At 37.9% G+C, this 12,727-nt stretch overlaps 1 protein-coding gene across 19 annotated transcripts in view; it reads left to right on the top strand.

The window, feature by feature from the left end:
- LOC136825321 (hypoxia-inducible factor 1-alpha-like) overlaps positions 1 to 12,727 on the top strand; it is a 458,510-nt gene that overhangs the window by 441,948 nt on the left and 3,835 nt on the right. For 13 of the 19 annotated variants that reach the window (XM_067081479.1, XM_067081478.1, XM_067081477.1 and 10 more), the window contains 8 exons: positions 5,309 to 5,477; positions 5,896 to 6,100; positions 7,534 to 7,786; positions 9,795 to 9,963; positions 10,208 to 10,306; positions 10,462 to 10,616; positions 10,823 to 11,049; positions 11,583 to 12,067. In XM_067081479.1, the coding sequence (XP_066937580.1) occupies positions 5,309 to 5,477; positions 5,896 to 6,100; positions 7,534 to 7,786; positions 9,795 to 9,963; positions 10,208 to 10,306; positions 10,462 to 10,616; positions 10,823 to 11,049; positions 11,583 to 12,067 (1,762 nt within the window). Of the gene's footprint in view, positions 1 to 5,308; positions 5,478 to 5,895; positions 6,101 to 7,533; positions 7,787 to 9,794; positions 9,964 to 10,207; positions 10,307 to 10,461; positions 10,617 to 10,822; positions 11,050 to 11,582; positions 12,197 to 12,727 lie in introns of all 19 variants that reach the window. The other 6 variants (XM_067081474.1, XM_067081472.1, XM_067081473.1 and 3 more) reach the window with 1 other exon arrangement.

Below are 12,727 nucleotides of genomic sequence, written 5' to 3'. Positions count from 1 at the left end.
AGTTAACTGTTCATAATAAATCAGTTTATATAGTTGAAAATATTTACAGTATAACATATATTTTCTCTTAACATTTCCTGTGTTTACTATTACCATTGATAATCCGTTTTTCACTTTAGATTTTGGGTGGTGTACAGGGAAATAGGAGATGTAATGTAAATAAATTTTTCATATTTATTTGCTATACAATTAAACGTCTGAACATTACAGCTGATTTCCTATTAAGCTAACATTTCTGAACATTACAGCTGATTTCCTATTAAGCTAACATTAAACGTCTGAACATTCCAGTTGATTTCCTTTAAAGCTAACAATCATCATCAGTGTGGTTAAGGAATTTTTCTTTTTCAAACTCAGAAGATAATTACTGACTAGAACTTTGGGTCGAGAAATTAAAATACCAATAGTCCATTTGGTGAATAAATTGCTGACCCTAGTTAATCTTTTTGCAATACCTGCGTAAAGTTTCTTATTCCTTTGCCCAGTAAATAGCATAATTTAAGTTGACTATATGCCACCAATTATGGACTTTGGGCCAGGAGTTTGAAAATTTCCTTCGAATAAATTTTTCACCTAGTTAATCTTTTTCATAGTACCTGAGCAGTATTTCGTTTGTTTCTCTGCCAGTAAACATACTGCAGTTGACCGGATGCCACCATTTATGAACTTTAGGTCAGGGAATTAAAATACCAAGTTTCCTTTGGAGAATAAATTTGACCTACTTAATCGACGCAATATTTCCATTGTTCATTGGCAGTTGACCAGATACCACCAATTATAAGATTAGGCCTAACAATACAGGTAATGATAAACTTTTTCAGTTGGAGTCACCAGTTATAACTCTTTTGTTTCTTTTGCTAAATAACAGTTGTAAATATTACAGGAAGTTACGTCACTATCAGCCGGGAGTTGTTTCTTGGTTATATTCTTGATGATTTGAATATTCTATGAATGAAATAAATCTTTTATTGCCCTTCCAACCTTAAAACAAACTATTGCATTTTTGTTTAATTTTTTACAAAAGGTTATTAAAATTCAAATCTTTTGGTGTATAAACACTCCCTTGTGAGTCTTTCTCTACCCACCTCGCCGCGTGATTTAGCTCCGCCTACCTGCGCGTGAACAGACCTTCTCTTTCTTAGTGACCACATTGAAATCTGTATGGAGGATAGGTCATGTGATCAGCGCCCATCGCTGAACCTGCAGACTGCAGCCTCTCGAAGGAAACCGGAGTTTAGATGCGGAAACACGAAGGCTTTAATTGAATTACAGCCCCGACCTCTCTCTTTCTTTCTCTCCCCCTTCCTCCCGACCCCCTGACTTCCCCGTCAATTACTTAAGGTTCAGTCCCCTTGTTTCTCCTTTAAAGTTGTTGTTGTCGAAGAATGGAAGCGGATTTTGTGAATGAATGGCTCAGGAGTTTGATGATATTCGCTCACGGTCGTCCTGATTGTTTGGGTACAGGGCTTGTTACGAACGACGTGATTTGGGACAAAATTAGCGATTGTCTGGGTACAGGGCTTATTGTGAACGGCGTGATTTGGGAGACAATCAGTGATTGTCCGGGGTACAGGGCTTATTACGAACCACGTGATTTGGTAGACAATTGCCGATTGTTTGGGTACAGGGCTTGGTACGAACGACGTGATCTAGGAGACAATTAATGATTGTTTGGGTACAGGGCTCATTACGAACTACGTGATTTGGGAGACAATTGGTGATCGTTTTGGTACAGAGATTATGAACAACGTGATTTGGGAAACAATTAGTGATTGTTTGGGTACAGGGCTCATTACGAACATCATGATTTGGGAGACAATTATTGATTGTTGGGGTACAGGGCTTATTACGAGCCACGTGAATTGGGAGACAATTATTGATTGTTTGGGTACAGGGCTTGTTACGAGCCGCGTGATTTGGGAGACAATTAGTGATTGTTTGGGTACAGGGCTTGTTACAAACGACGTGATTTGGGAGACAATTATTCATTGTTTGGGTACAGGGCTTATTACGAACCACGTGATTTGGTAGACAATTAGACACTTACTTGTCTTCCGCTGTTCACAAACAGTTGCAGCATGGCTTAATATAAATGTTAATAGCCGAACGATTTGCTGACGTTGGTTGCAGTCAGTGCTTTTGAAGAGAATTATTACATAACTGTAGACATAAATTTCTTTTACTTTTGTGTTATTTGTTCTTGCTTCCACATTCAATCTGATATGAATAACCAGTTCACGGTACATGGTAAAACATTTTTTAAGGAATTATATTTCTCGTTGTAGTTATTCTCGGTCATTCTTTTATTGTTTGGGTCTCTCTCTCTCTCTCTCTCTCTCTCTCTCTCTCTCTCTCTCTCTCTCTCTCTCTCTCTCTCTCTCTCTCATCACACCTTTACTCCTTTTCATATTCTCTTTTCCTCTCATTTCTCCTAGTTTTCCCTACTCCTCCATTGTAATAACTCATTCTCTCTATTCACTCGTAGATTGAACACATTTCGTTCCCGTTTCTTTTCCCACTTACCATCGTACCAGATTACAACCTCCTCCTCCTCCTCCTCCTGAAACTCTCCCCCCCCCCTCCCCCCCGATCCTGTTGAGGGCGGACACAGTTTACTCTCTTATCCGTGACCCGGTTTTGAAGGGAAGATTATAAACGGAGAGTGGAGGAAAGAAGGGAAGAATTTGTGGGAATCCTTGAAGGGAATACAAACCAGAAGATGAAACAAGAATTGGGATAAGGTTTGTATGAAGGAAGCCTAAGAAATATGACCAGAGACTGAGGCCAAAAGATTTCGGGACGGCCGTATCATGAGTGATAAGATTCCTTAAAATAAAATGTTTTTTTGGGGTAAACTTGAAGTGGATCTATTGCATCAAAAAAAAATTAAAAGCAGGTGATTTTTGTATAAATCGCCCGCAGGCTAGAACGAGTTACGTTTTAGTTAAATTTGGCCTCATTGCAGTGCAATTCAGCGTTTCCCAAGATCTGGTCTTTGCAGGTAGACAGGCATTAATGTTTAATTTTTAGATATTTTCTGAACCACCGGAAGATAAAAGTCAGATGCACCTCAGCTTTGAAGTAGCGCGGAGATATGAACATGAAGAACTTGAGATGTCATACGTGGGTTTCTGTAATTCCTGCTTTTTGTTACTCGTCCCATCTGTGTGTGTGTGAAAGGAAAAGCACTTTAAACGATTTTTCGGGACATTGCTAAGGAAATGTATATCAGTTGTCGAGAGTTGCTATAGGCTCTCTCTCTCTCTCTCTCTCTCTCTCTCTCTCTCTCTCTCTCTCTCTCTCTCTCTCTCTCTCTCTCTCTCAAAGGAAAGGCACTTTAAACGATTTTTCGGGACATTGCTCAGGAAATGTACAGTATATCAGTTGTCGAGAGTTGCTATACACACACACACTCTCTCTCTCTCTCTCTCTCTCTCTCTCTCTCTCTCTCTCTCTCTCTCTCTCTCTCTCTCTCTCTCTCTCAAAGGAAAGGCACTTTAAACGATTTTTCGACAGTATATCAGTTGTCGAGAGTTGCTATAGACTCTCTCTCTCTCTCTCTCTCTCTCTCTCTCTCTCTCTCTCTCTCTCTCTCTCTCTCTCTCTCTCTCTCTCTCTCTCTCTCAGCAGATATCACTGGCGCTTCTCTCTCTGACCCACCTTCCATTAGAAACTTGTGTTGGCTGTGCCTTTCACAGTCGGCTGTTGTAATTTCGGCCCGTATTATTGAGTTGATCGACCCCACGTTGAGTCGGTATTGCAGTTCCAATTTCCTAGAGCAGATGGCTGAGTGTATAGTTGCAGTACTATCCAAGGCAACAAGAACCACCCATTACCCCTCACCTTGGGATACGAAGGTGCTCCCAGCGTGCTCGTTAAGTGTATCTCTCTACTCATAGTTGGTTTGAGCATCTTTAAGTTTATGCTACCTTCCTTTCACGTAGGAGAAAACACGTAGAGAGAGAGAGAGAGTACAAAATTCCCTGTCTATATAAATTATACTTTGAGAGAGAGCGAGAGAGAGAGAGTACAAAATTCCCTGTCTATATAAATGATAATATACTTCAATAGAGAGAGAGAGAGAGAGAATAAAATTCTCTGTCTATATAAATGATAATATACTTCAAAAGAGAGAGAGAGAGAGAGAGAGAGAGAGAGAGAGAGAGTACAAAATTCCGTCTATATAAATGACAATATACTTCATAAATTGCGAGGAGTTGTAATCTGGATGAATATGTTCCTCCAGGCAGTTATATTGTGATCTGATGGAAACTAGATTCATCAAGTTGATTAGAAAAAAATTATCATTATTGATTTTATCATTATATATATATTTTCCATATATATATATATATATATATATATATATTAATATGTGTGTGTGTGTGTATGTATATGTATATAAGTGAGTGTGTGCAAGTGCATGCATGTGCATTATATTTATAGATACAGTATATACAGTATATAAAGTCACAAATAGGAAAGGGAATTGCAAAGAGCAAGTGTACATACCCAGACTAGGATTCAACCTATTCCCTTTTGGTTGATCTTGGTTGACAGTGGCCCTATCCACTCAGCTATCAATAGAGATAAGAATTCATTTTGATTTATCCACATTCATGCAGAATTCAGATCCTTACACTAACATCAAAATTTGCCCAGCTCCAACACGATAGCTGAGGACACTATATTATACATGTAACAGTTCCATATTTTCAAAAATTAAGCCACAAGTAACCCCTTAATGGCAATTTCACTATACAGTACTAGGATTCGGACATGTGCACCTCAGGTTTGTTTTTAGGGTAACAGTAGACTTATCCGCACAATTATCAAGAGAGAATATCATTGATTTAGACATGTGGATTCCTGTTAAATTCATGCTGTCTTGTAGAATCAAAATCCCCCATCTCACTATGATATCAAAATAATAAGTATGCAGCACTGGCTACATATTTGTAAGTCTGTCATTAATTTTGCATGTGACATTATACTTCCAGTATTACACTGCAAACATCCATGATATCAAATTCACTATAACTTTGGAGTAGCTTGCACCTATTGGAATTAGATTGGGCATGACAAGTGCAAGTCAAAATTGATCTTTCTCATCCATGATAGCTGAGTACTGTACTAAGGTACAATATGGTAAAAAGTCAATAACTTTGTAATGTTTAAAACCGTTGATTATTCATGAATGCATTCATGCAAGTGTTACCAGTGTTCATTAATAATAAAAAGTGATTTTCACTTTGCACTATTGCTGTTATCATTTTGAAAAATACTTATGGGAAAATTTCTCTTGCAGTGGTGTAGAATCGCCAGGCGAGGTTTTATCCGAGCTGCAGTTACGATGCAGCAAAAGTAACAACACTAAATCGACTAAATCGCAGGATAGCGCTCCACCCGTGGCTCTTTCTGTGCCATCTGTTGTTACACACAAAGTGTTGCAGCCCAAGACAGATATACAACCTAAGGTGAGTCCTTCATTTTATAAATGGTGGCAGCAGCTCTAAAAATCACCACGGGGAAGAGTTCATTGTTGGAGTCTTGGTATCTTAATCACATTTTCATAATCTTGATGTGCTCTTTAGGGCCAAAGTCCGGCCACTCAGGTAGAAAAAGGCCATTCATTGGTGTCCTTGACACAGCTGTTTTTAGTCATGAACAGGCTAATTAATGCATATGATTACTGTAGGCACTCAGTTGGGAATTTTGCCAGCTCTATGTTTCAAAGTACAGTATTAAAAAAGTAATTATTTAACGTTTCCTGGTTACTGCATAAATTCCTTTCTGGCAGTGTGCATGCATTTTGTTTACAGTATTCTCATGATCAGTTGACTGTGCGACAGTGTTGATGATGTAATGACTGTTTTATTCTTCCTTGCTCACCAGACACAGGTGGTGAATGGTGTCCCAGCACGTTCACCGGCCAGCCGAGTTGTTCCAGCTCAAGCTCAAGCTACATCTCCAGCTCCAGCTGCACCCCAACCTCAACCTCCTACCCCAGTGGCAACCACTTCCAAGATCTTCACCCCTCGTACTGAGGAGATGAACAAGGGTTATCTCATATTCCCAGATGATCAACCATTTGGCATAGGTGAGACATTGGATTTTATGCTCCCAAGTATCCTTACCAATTAATGTTTTTTTAGTTTCCCATTAGAATTATACATGCTTAGTGATTGGTTGTTTATAATTTTCTTCTTCCCTGTTTTCTTCAGCAAGTGCTGCTGATTTTGCGCATTCATTTTCATTATTGCTTACTCACATAGAATACAGGTATGTTTACTTCCTTAATGAGTTTCCTTTTTTAAAGTTATATCAGCAGATTTTTTTGTGCTCATTGCCATACTTGAGTCATACATTACATTTCTGCTGATAAAGTTAGATGTAAATTTGTTAAGCAAAGCTAAAACCTCTCTTTTCCCAGTCTTATATTTTTACAATTGAAAATATATATATTTTCCATTAAAGCTGTTTGGTCAGTTACTGTTTCCTTTCAGTTGTTTTCCTTGTTTCGATACATTACTGTTCATTAATTATCTTTAAAATGTTACATGACCTCTTTTTGTCCTTTCCTTATTTCACTGCTTTTAGCATTTTCCACCTAAGTTTCCTTTTTCTAATAGAGGAGGGGAGAGTTGATAAGTCTCAGCCAGTGAAAAGCTGTTCAATTTTTGTTCTATGATTTAGCTTGGTCCTGTTTTTGGTGCATCTCCCCCAGAGTGGTACCTACAGGATTTTTTCTAAGAGATGATTGTCTGAGGCACCAAGTCGGTTACCAGCTCCCTTCTCCACCTTTCTATAGAACCTCCCCACCAGAAGCTGTCCATCTAATTCTTCCTTGCCTTAGTTATTGTCTGCCAAAGGTATTCCTTATTTTATTAGGAGGCATAAAGAGAGGCAAGCTAAGATCTCTCTAGTTCCAAACTCCTTCTAGACCTTTTTTGAAATTTTCCTTGTTTTTATTATACTACACTGAATATAATTCCCAGGTCTCAGGGTCTTCCATTTTATATTTAGGATGATGAGGTTTTTTGGAACAATTTAAGGGTGGGTTGGGGCAGCTTCTTGGATAGGGGAGGTAGTCGTGCAGAAACTTTGCATTCAGTAAATTAAATTTTCAATAAAAGCTTCTTAATTTCTCACATGTACTTGCCTGATGATGACCTAATGTAGATGTAAACTACTGACTGGATAGGAACCTTCACTCATCATGCTAATGGGAAACCCTAGATCAGTTCTGTATTGTTCTCAATTATAGCATTATATTTTATCCATGACTGACCAAAAAAGATACTTCCATCCATTACAACTTGAAATGTACATATGCTAGGAAAATTGTTCTATAATTGTTTATAAAGGTAGATTTAAAGTTGTTCTGCTTTTTTTATCACTACTGTACTTAGTTTAATACAATGTACTGTAGATTAGTAAGCTTTTGAAAAATAAAGTATTTAATTGTCAGTACCTTTACGATGTGCAGGAAGTGTTTTTTCAACTTTATAATCTTCATTTCTTCTTACATAGAACTGAAAGATGAGCCTGAAGACCTGACTCACTTGGCCCCGTCTGGTGGTGACACATGTGTGCCCTTAGAAATACCCATATTCAAGCCAGAGCTGGATGATGAGTTTACCCTGGATTTCAAACAGATCCCAATTTCACATACGGATGTTGCCCTTTTCACAAGTCCTACAGCCATACCTGACATCTTGGAACAGGGAAGTAGCCCAGAATATGAAGAATATGAGGTGACAGATAGAGGAAAAACTTGTAATAGGTAAGTTCGTTGGACAAACATGTCCATTATCTTTTTTATGATGTTTTTCCTTGAAAAGAAATACAGATGCAATTAATTTTTTGTATTGCTGAAATAAGTATTTAAAAATGAAAGTGATTAACATTGAAAAGCATCTTTGTTACGTTGGTTTTGGATACTTGATTCCTTTTCTTTAAAAGTATCTCTGCAAAGTTTCATTTCTGGAGTGGGTTATGGGAGTCTTGATTACTTGTCCATAAAACTTGTAATTCATGTTGGTTTTGCCAGTTATAGGTAATGAGTGTTTTATACTATACTATATACATGGTAGTATAAGGCAGTGGAGCCATCCAGCAAGTGTTCAGGTGGAAATTAGCTGGCTATTAAGGAAATTTAGGCTTTTGATACAAATCTTTGTCAGAAGGGATAGTGAAAGTGAAGCCACATCTGAATAAAAATCAGAACATAAGTTCCACATTTACTGAGAGGAGATAATGCAGTGCCCAATTCTAGCTGAAGGAGCAGATCACAAGATCACAACAAGATCCCAACATAACAAAAAAAAGTTTCTAAAAAATTGTGAAAAAAACTTCCACTTCATGCAGGGCTGCATGAGATGGTCCTTCCAAGATGTGTTTTAGAAAAAACCTTGCATATCCTGCACTGTCAGGAACAATATTATATCAGGGATTTTTTTTTTTTATATGAAACCTACATTTTTAGGCCTAAAGTTTGGAAGAGTAATACACCAAAAACCACAGCAGACATTTGCAGACAAGCCCAAGCCTAACTGGTGTATAGTTCTGGGATGCTACATGTCAAACTTCCCTGTGGGCCACATGTTTTAGCTAAAATATCAACCAAATGAGGTTTTCAATCATTTTAGCATCGAATTATAGCTAAACTCCCCTAGTTCTTGATATCAGATGTTAGCATGATTTGCCTAAACAGTTTGCCTTTGGATCACTCAAACTATTGGTTTGAAAGACGGACACCATACTTGCATTTGAAAGGCCTCCCGCCCCCCTTACATATGACATTGGCAATAGTTATGCCCATAGGCTGTCAGAGAAAAACCCTCATTGCTGACCCAGCATTCATGCCAAACTCATGCAATAGAAGAATGTTGTTGAAAACAGAAAGCAACATTCTAATCCTTTCCAAGTGGCTAATATCTATGAGACAAGTCACGGAACTGACACAGAGTTGCACTTTATCAAATCCATGAATCTTGAGTTCTTAAAAATCCTACACATATTCCTTGGCATTAAGGTTAAAACACACATTTCTTGGCATTAAGGTTAAACAAGAATCAGGAGAAATACAGGACAGGTTTGTAGAAAGCTACAAAGAAGACACTATCCAGATCAGCATCTACAGTTTCATGCAAAACAGTGATAATGGAATATTGAGACTGAGTTTCACTGTTCCGTCGATTTGAGTATGTGGTGTTCCCGATTTCCTTGTGCAATTGCAAAGCACCCTCTGTGCCACTCTTCCTGTAGATTGTGCGCCAAGGTTACCAGTTCCCTTAATGATTGGTTTATTTACTGCTTCTTGCTACATACCTTTAAGCATTTCAGTTTTCAGCCCCTGTGATTCTCGTTTGCTTAGGTGCAGCTCAACTGCCATGTGGACTAGGTACACCTCCACTGCTTAGTGGAAGCCTATTTATTCACATGTTAAGGAACTCTCTCCTTTAAAAAAAAGAAAATACTTTAGGTGAGAGCAGATTTTTGTGGGTAAATCATAGCAACTACTTGTCTCCATACATCTTGTTTAGGCACATACCAGAGGCTTCAGTATGATGGTCATTGATGTGGACAGAGGAAAGCAATAACCACTTGATCATGAAGCAAGAAAGTGTTCTGCACAGCAATAGCAATAATGCTTGTTGGTTCCATTTATTAATGTCACAGTTGTTATTTTATTTTAAAAAATAATTCTGTTTCATCTCTTAGATGTATATATAAGATTTTCAAAGAGTGTTTTTCTTTTGAACTATAAATGCATGTGATGTATTTTACAGACTAAGTGGAGGGAAGACAACAGTAAACAAGAACGGTAGTTGTAGTCCCTTATCAATTTGTAGCAGTCCGGGTTCTGCATGTGGTTTGCGTACACCAGAGCCTCCTAAACCATTGTTAAGTCAAGCTGCAGTGTTTCCGTCACCTCCAGGAAGTAAACTCTCATATAGAGTAAGTGATTCTCTGTTATCAAAGAGCCATAGAACCATTTAGCTTATGTTTCAGACAAGTTTTTATCTCAAGTATATAAATCTCACTGACTTTATGGTATCAGAATTAAAATTTTTTTCACATGTACTCTATTTGGGGTAGAACATTATTATTAAGCACAAACTTTCCACATGTAAGCTGCAAGACATGGTTATATCAGGTGGTCATTGTATTTGCAAATGGCTTATGTTTCTTTCACTTTCAGCGTGTAGTTGAAAGCAGCCGTCCAGTAAGCACTACAGAGAGCCTGTTTACACAGCTAAATGAAACTGCTCATGAGAGTTTCACAGACTTAGAGCTGAAGGTATGAATTTATTGCTGTATCAGAATTTACAAAAATTGCAATAACTGTGGGTTTTTATCTCAAGAGCATAATATATACTGTGGGAGTTTTGGCAGATGTTGAGGTGCCTTCTTTCTCAATATGCTTCAAAATGGTGATTTTATTTATCTTCCAAGGTTGAAAATCAAAACATGGATTTGGATGAATTTGATATGAGGGCTCCTTTCATACCACTCAGTAATGAGTCACTGATGCTGAACCAGGATGACCTGATGTGGGGAGCTCATTCAGACCCAATTATATTACCTAACAGTCTTCCTCTTGGCAAGCGGTATGTATGATAAAACTCTGTCCTGTTATACATGAAGCAACTTTCTAGGACCTTGCAAATTATTTACTGAATCTGTAAATGTTTATACAAATAGTATCTGTGCAAGTAAAACTTAAAGTTTCACTGGTCATTATATTTCTTGGAAAAAAATTATAATTATTAGTTTTGATTTTTTACTAATATGTTTTATACATATACTTATCTAGGAACTCAAAGTATCCTAGCTTACTGAATGGAGATGAAGATTCTAGTCTGGCCCAGCTACTGAGAGACAGAGACCCTCCTATAGCAGGGTCTGGACCTGAGAAGAATTTGGAATCGAGAAATCCAGCGGATCCACATTGTAGCCAGTATCAACAAAGCAAGTTTCTTGATGGCGGAGGGAGTTTTGTAGATCCAAACCAAGTATTACCCGGCCACTTTGGTGGAAAAGGTACGGAATATAATTACTGTGTATAATTTTGGACTTACAACAACCGAACCAATTACTGTACTTGGACACCACTCCAAATGATCAGCTGATAAGAATAAATTTTTTAAAAGTAAACTGTGGAGATTTTCTAAACGTTGTCTGTCAATTTTTTTCTTTATCATGCCATACTTAAATACTCCTGAATAAATTACGTAGCAGAAAAAATTTTCTAAATTACTGTTGATATTGTAGGAAACTTTATTTGTGAAAAATATTGTGAATGGAATGCTTGTTTTAAAACTATATTGAAAAAAAAATAAATTACAATCTTCCATATTTTTTATTTTTCACCATAGAGAATAAAAGAATTTAATTTTCTCTTCCATTCATTGTAGGGGTGGCTTTAAGGACTTGGGTGTGGCTTTAAGGACTTGGGTGTGAAACCTAATCTATTCAAAAAAGAGGGGTTGAAATAATCGGTTTGAAATACAATACAGTATTTGTTTTGCAGCTAAACCTATAACTTGAAATTCCTTTTTATTTTTTCTTCTAAGATGGAGATGATGGAGCAGGGGTTGGTGCAGTGGAAGATGATCCTCCTCAAGTGATGATGCATGAGACAGTGGAACCACCGCCTCCATTAATTAATGTTGATTCGCACCAGCAGGACTGTATATCTGTTAAGCGCCAACATTCTCCAAATTCGTCTCCACTGCTAGGCCATAAAAAACTCTGTTCATTGCTTTATGAACAGCAGCACCAGCAGCATTCTCCTCTCCAAGATCAGCAACAGCATTCTCCCCGCAGAAGTCCAGAGGGATCACAACACCAAGTACCACAAATGCAGTTACATCATTCTGGAATCCGTGAATTAACGACACCATATGCTCCTACCATGCAGCAGTTGCTGATTAGCAAAGAGCCCATTACAGTACGTGGTGGGCGTCCAGGAGGAGGGGGAGGAGGAGGAGGAGGTGGTGGAATTTCAGCACCATTGAGTTTGCATAAAGGGAAAGACTCGGTGCTTCGCAATCTGCTGGTGAGTGGGCGTGACGAGTCAGCAGGCTACTCTGTTTCAGCCCCACCAAGTCCTGCTAACACACCTTCTAGGAGCACCACTATATCCCCTGGTCCTCATTTGATCCATATTGAGACCAAGGGAGGAAAGGTACAGGGACCACTGCACCATATCCTTTTAATAAAGTCAAACTTTAGTGCTTGTTTATGATAATTATTTGTTTTGGTTTCATTATGCTATTAGAACATTTAGCACAAAGATTATTTAGAGTATTTTATAGCTTCTTTTCACTGTGTATCTTGGAGTGTTTATGTTTGCATGCATCTATGAATACAAAAGCAAAAATGCCTGTAGGCTCCATTTTAGCTTGCAAGTAGCATGATGCTGAATTTAAGCGTAAAGAAAATGATGCCTCATGGTGTGAAAATCATGCTAAATGTTATTATCTCTAATATGTTTGATTTCCTCATCATAATATACATGTATATGTGTTTGCAAGTACAGTTCAGTAGATGTTATGCTTGTTCACCCTGAACTCTGAGATATCAGTACATTTAAGACATAATTGGTGTTTGCAGTGTCCCTGTATTTTTTTTGTGTGCATTTTGCCCTTTTAAGTTTTATGTTTTGTAAGCTTACATCATTTTGAGACCTTGTATTGATATGTTTTCGTGGTCTGTG

Source organism: Macrobrachium rosenbergii, chromosome 37, assembly GCF_040412425.1.
Source record: "Macrobrachium rosenbergii isolate ZJJX-2024 chromosome 37, ASM4041242v1, whole genome shotgun sequence".
NCBI classification, from domain to species: Eukaryota; Metazoa; Arthropoda; class Malacostraca; order Decapoda; family Palaemonidae; genus Macrobrachium; species Macrobrachium rosenbergii.
The sequence above is the reverse complement of the archived record's forward strand: the minus strand, read 5'-3'. Positions and strand labels throughout refer to the sequence as shown.